This window comes from Salmo salar, unplaced genomic scaffold (genome assembly GCF_905237065.1).
Source record: "Salmo salar unplaced genomic scaffold, Ssal_v3.1, whole genome shotgun sequence".
Taxonomy (NCBI): Eukaryota; Metazoa; Chordata; class Actinopteri; order Salmoniformes; family Salmonidae; genus Salmo; species Salmo salar.
Genome location: NW_025550412.1, coordinates 274,979 through 280,989, shown reverse-complemented (window position 1 = coordinate 280,989; position 6,011 = coordinate 274,979). Strand labels below are relative to the sequence as shown.

The following is a 6,011-nucleotide window of genomic DNA, read 5'->3' as shown; positions in this document are numbered from 1 at the left end:
CTCGTTCCCTCACTCACTCCCTCCTTCTCTCCTTCCCTCACTCCTTCCTTCCCTCCTTCCCTCACTCCTTCTCTCCATCCATCCCTCCCTCCCTCCTTCACTCCTTCCTTCTCTCTCTCCCTCCTTCCCTCCCTCCTTCTTTCCTTCCTTCCTTCCTTCCTTCCTTCCTTCCTTCCTTCCTTCCTTCCTTCCTTCCTTCCTTCCTTCCTTCCTTCCTTCCTTCCTTCCTTCCTTCCCTCCCTCCCTCCTTCCTTCCTTCCTTCCCTCACTCCCTCACTCCCTCTGACACAAGTACAATCTTGCTTTAGCTGCTGCTGCTTTCGACTTCGACGACGACGATGATGATGATGATGAGGAAGATGGCAGGGCTGTACGGAGTACTTGGCAGGCCAATCCCTCTCCACAGTCACAGCGTTGGAACAGCTCCAGGCCGTGCTGTCCTTTCCTGCCGTGCCGTGTACACACCTCCCCATGCCTCAGCACTGGCTTACAGATCCTGTCCCAGAAGTGACGGGCACAACACAGACCTTCAGAACATTCTGTAGACCTGAGACACGGGTCACCCAGCTGACCTGGGGGGGGGTAGAAGAGAGAGACACCCTGTTAGTTTAGCATTTGTCACGGCTGTCGAAAGGATCGGACCACAGTGCAGCGTGGTTGTTGTTCCACATTTTATTAAAATCCGTGAAACTTTGCAAAACATAAATAACTGAATTAAACAAAAACAACAAACCGTGACGCAGAGAGAAACAAACACTACTTCAAAATATATATATAACCCACAAAACCCAGGAAGAAAAACCCCTACTTAAATATGATCTCCAATTAGAGACAACGAGGACCAGCTGCCTCCAATTGGAGATCAACCCGAAAAAACAACAACAACATCAACATAGAAATAGAAAAACTAGAACTTAAACATAGAAATACAAAACATAGAAAAACACAAAACACCCCCCCTGTCACGCCCTGACCTACTCTACTATAGAAAATAACCTCTTACTATGGTCAGGACGTAACATTCATGACAGACTTCAATTTGAATTAAGTAAATGGCCAGAGGCCAACGCTCGCACGAGATTTGTCCGACATGCTGAGAGAGCTGTTTTAACATCTATAACAGGGCTAGTGGTGTGTGACAGCATTTTACCTTTGATGGGGGGTAGCTTGGTCTGACCTCTCCCTCTCTTCCTCCAACCAACCTTCTTCTTTGGGGCCAGTCTGGTGTGTTCCTCTAACGCAGTAATATGATGTGTCATCACATTGTCTGGGAGAGAGGTACAGATATCTGAGAGAGAGATGGAGAGAGAGGGAGAGATAGGGAGAGGGGGGAGAGAGAGAGAGGGAGGGAGAGCGAGAGGGAGGGAGAGAGAGAGGGGGAGAGAGAGAGGGGAGAGAGAGAGAGAGAGAGAGAGAGAGAGTGAGAGTGAGAGGGAGAGGGAGAGGGAGAGGGAGAGGGAGAGCGAGAGAGGGAGAGAGAGAGAGGGAGGGAGAGCGAGAGGGAGGGAGAGAGAGGGGGAGAGAGAGAGAGAGAGAGAGAGTGAGAGGGAGAGGGAGAGAGAGAGGGAGAGAGAGAGAGAGAAAGGGAAGGAGAGGAAGGGAGAGAGAGAGAGAGAGAGAGAGAGAGAGAGAGAGAGAGAGAGAGAGAGGGAGAGAGAGAGAAAGAGAGGGAGAGAGAGAGAGAGAGGAAGGGAGAGAGAGAGAGAAAGAGGGAGAGAGAGAGAGAGAGAGAGAGAGAGAGAGAGGGAGAGAGAGAGGGGGAGAGAGAGAGAACATTAATACAATGCCTCAACAACAAACAAAAAAATCCCAACACAACGTTTGTGATGTCATGGAACTTACCGTTTCTACAATGGTTGCCGGGGCAGCACATGGCGTCTCTATGACAACGCCTCTTCCTCTGTCGGCAGGTGTGACATCGTTGTGGGGAGGGGCTTCTGGAGGGAGCCTGGCAAAAGCTCCCCTCGCCACATTCCAGGTCGCTGCCACAGGGGTACACCTGAAAGAGGGGGTGGATAGGGGGGGTTAGGACATGGTACAGGCATCAATACAACCACTATTTGGAGAGAGATTTCACTTTGAGGTGAGCATTGAGCAATTTTGTTCGGGTTACAAAGACCATGATTTAAAAAATAAATAAAAAAAACATGTTTAGCTGAGACCCTCAAGTAGGCAACAAAAAAAATATGAATCTGTAAGGGAAACGTTGCTGTAGGCAACCATCTGCAGTTCCAAGGCGCATTAATATAAAGAATAGCTGAAAATGACATGCTGCTTCATAAGAGAGTAAACAACAATTTATCAGACTATCCAGACCGGGTCTGTTTAAAGCTCTCCTGTATGCCTAATAACATCCAGGCTTTTATTTATCCTTTATTTAACTAGGCAAGTCAGTTAAGATCAAACTCTTATTAACTGCCTTGTTCATGGGGCAGAAGAAAATGAAGTTGCTCACCCTCTCACACGGCTTACATTTAAGATTCTTCCATCTATAAGCTTGTCATTGTTTATTTACCTTACCTATTTACCTTTACCTCATGGATTCAATCCAGTAACCTTTGCAACAAATGACTCTGTCCCCGTAAGGACCAGTGTTTTAGTTCCTTACCTGATCCGGGACCTTGCTGCTCTTCCTCACCGTACCGGGTAACGGGGAACCCGTGCTCTTGTAGGCTGACGTCTCGTGCGACTCCGTTGAGATGGAGTTTAATTTGGCACGCGCCTGTCCAGTGGAGCATAGCATGGCGAGCAGCTGCGCGAGCAACCACGGGAGTTGGGCCCACACCCGGTGAAGCATGACAGATAACAGATTATGACCTGTATCTAGATAAATACAATGTTACTCTATTTAAAAATGTAACAAGTATACTCCCTTGATTGAAGAAAAACTAACAACACAGAGAATATTCCTAAATTGATGGTAAGTGGTATTTGCCTGCAGTGGTTCGCGCCTGCGATGCTGTATTTATTTGCTGCTTGATTGTTACTGTCTCGAGATGCCAGCTTTTATAGACTCCCGTAGCGTGCGCAACCGGGAAGCTCGTGTAGGAGGGAGTGACCGGTCCGTGACTCTGTCTCTCTGACACTCGCTCTCCCTTCCACACACATCGATACCCATCGTCTCATCGATACAATATCCGAAAGACAGAGAGAGAGAGAGAGAGAGAGAGAGACAGTGAGAGAGAGACACACGGAGAGAGACAGAGGAAGAGAGAGAGTGACAGTGAGAGAGACAGAGAGAGAGAGAGACAGTGAGAGAGTCAGAGAGAGAGAGAACAGGACTGACTGACTAAACTTAATTTCAGACACTACATATTGTGAGATCTTTGGGTTGACTAAAGGTAACTATGACGCTATGCTTGCATCCCAAGATGGCACCCTAGTCCCCATAGCTATATCTTGCACTAGGTTTGATAAGGGCTGTTGTCCAATGTAATGCACTAGGCCTACATTAGGGAATATGATGCAGTTTAGGACTCTATCAGTAAGTGAGGGGATGACGGAGTATTCATCACCTCCCGTTCCTCTCTGGTATGGAAACCGGAACAGGATCCAGCACCTCTCGGTTTTGGACCTCTCCGTTTTGGAACTCTTCGTTTTGGTTCTGGAACCCATTTACCAGAATCCGGTACATCTTGTGACATGAAAAAAATACTTTTCACTGTTTGCGATGTAAAAATTCCAATAAATAGCAATCAGAGTTGGGCTAATTCAAGTTATGCCCCCTAAAAAAACAAAAAAAAAATAAAAAAATACGAAAACGTGCATGATAATTGCTTCGTGTTGGACGGATGGGTTCATGTTTTGCGCAACATTGTAGCATATACAGACCAAGACGTGGTGACTATTGTTGTTCTTAATGAGAGAAGCGCGCCTGCAGCTCTCACAGAACTACAATTATATTAACTTTCAATGATCCCTCTCTCTTTTTCTACTCTGGTAGACATGAGCCTGTAAAATGATAATGTCATTAGTATTTCCTTATAGAATCATAGCCGGCCGAAGGGTCCTTTCTGGAGGTGCCGCCGCAGCAGCTGCTGCGCACCTGATAAATTCAAATACATTTGACAAAGTTAGAGAATTACTGCTGCCTGTTACAGAAAGAAATGAAATAATTCCCAATACTACATCAGGAGGAGGCCTATAGTTTAGGCACAGATGATCAATATTTAAAAAATATATATATTTTTGTTATTGCCTAGCTATGGATTGAGTGTAGCCCAATCACTGGTCATTCCGATAGACGAGAACTCGCGGCTGTCAAAAAAAGCAAGCAGCCAAAACAGGCTTTCTCAATATTTCAAATACAATCGCGGGAAAATACAGTTTAGAAAGCAAATGGATCCCGTTGAAAAGAGAAGCCTTGATCTGTCTGTAGGCTACTAAGTTATCAACTTCCAAATAGGCCTATTGAGCGAACAGTATTGTTTTACCAAGTAGAAACAAGAGAGAGAGATGAGCTTTTGGCACGGAGCTTTTGATACAAATCATTAAAATCTAGACGGAAAATATTTACACAAGAAGCAACCTAATATCACAAAGTCAAACTCTCAGTCATTTAGTAAGTTCACCACTGAGTCGGTGAAACCGGAAAGTTGTTTTCAGGGCTATAATTTCCTCCTCATAATGCACAGGGACGTGTGTCTACACTCACCTACAGTAAGTCTAGGCTATTGATGACTTGAAGAAGACAAGGTCGTTTTTATTGAGCTCAGACTCTCAGTTTGTCAATGTCAAAGTAGTCTGTCATTTCGATCATTTGTGAGGTATTACAAAAATACTCAGCTAAAGTCTCCAGTCATCTGAAAATGATGTAGAACTGCATAAAGACCACATTTTCCCCCAAACCCTAGAATTCAAAACATTTTCCCCATGTTTAGCAACTTCTGCCTTGGCCTCCTACTCAACTAATCTATGTCAGTATGCAAAAACGATGATAATGCATGCAAAGTTTTATTATAAACTAGATTATTTTTATGTGTTCCGGTACCGCAGAGCAACCATCAAGTAAGTTCTTTGAAAATGTGTGTGTGTGTGTGTGTGTGTGTGTGTGTGTGTGTGTGTGTGTGTGTGTGTGTGTGTGTGTGTGTGTGTGTTTAGAACATGTTTGACCACAGCAGAGGAAGTAGCAGGCAGACCATTCATATTCAACACTACAGAAACTAACTAACCACGGACCACATAACCACAGGAGGGAGGCAGGTAGCCTAGTGGTTAGAGCCTAGTGGTTAGAGCTGGTAGCCTAGTGGTTGGAGCCTAGTGGTTAGAGCAGGTAGCCTAGTGGTTAGAGCAGGTAGCCTAGTGGTTAGAGCCTAGAGGTTAGAGCAGGTAGTCTAGTGGTTAGAGCAGGGAGCCTAGTGGTTAGAGCAGGTAGCCTAGTGGTTAGAGCAGGTAGCCTAGTGGTTAGAGCAGGTAGCCTAGTGGTTAGAGCCTAGTGGTTAGAGCAGGTAGCCTAGTGGTTAGAGCAGGTAGCCTAGTGGTTAGAGCAGGTAGCCTAGTGGTTAGAGCAGGTAGCCTAGTGGTTAGAGCAGGTAACCTAGTGGTTAGAGCAGGTAGCCTAGTGGTTAGAGCAGCTAGCCTAGTGGTTAGAGCAGTAGCCTAGTGGTTAGAGCAGGTAGCCTAGTGGTTAGAGCAGGTAGCCTAGTGGTTAGAGCAGGTAGCCTAGTGGTTAGAGCAGCTAGCCTAGTGGTTAGAGCAGTAGCCTAGTGGTTAGAGCAGGTAGCCTAGTGGTTAGAGCTGGTAGCCTAGTGGTTAGAGCCTATTGGTTAGAGCAGGTAGCCTAGTGGTTAGAGCAGGTAGCCTAGTGGTTAGAGCAGGTAGCTTAGTGGTTAGAGCCTGTTGGTTAGAGCAGGTAGCCTAGTGGTTAGAGCAGGTAGCCTAGTGGTAAGAGCAGGTAACCTAGTGGTTAGAGCAGCTAGCCTAGTGGTTAGAGCTGGTAGCCTAGTGGTTAGAGCTGGTAGCCTAGTGGTTAGAGCAGCTAGCCTAGTGGTTAGAGCTGGTAGCCTAGTGGT

General features: G+C 46.1%; 1 protein-coding gene across 1 annotated transcript; it reads right to left on the bottom strand.

Annotated features, from left to right (window-relative positions):
• Window positions 1-273: 273 nt before the first annotated feature.
• On the bottom strand, window positions 274-3,211 carry LOC106594517 (dickkopf-related protein 2). The gene is made up of 4 exons (XM_014185886.2): window positions 2,609-3,211; window positions 1,843-1,999; window positions 1,151-1,288; window positions 274-572 (listed from the first exon to the last, which is right to left on the bottom strand). The coding sequence occupies exons 1-4, from the start codon at window positions 2,795-2,797 to the stop codon at window positions 274-276; spliced, it is 783 nt and encodes a 260-aa protein (XP_014041361.2). The 5' UTR covers window positions 2,798-3,211.
• Between the last annotated feature and the right edge of the window lie 2,800 nt (window positions 3,212-6,011).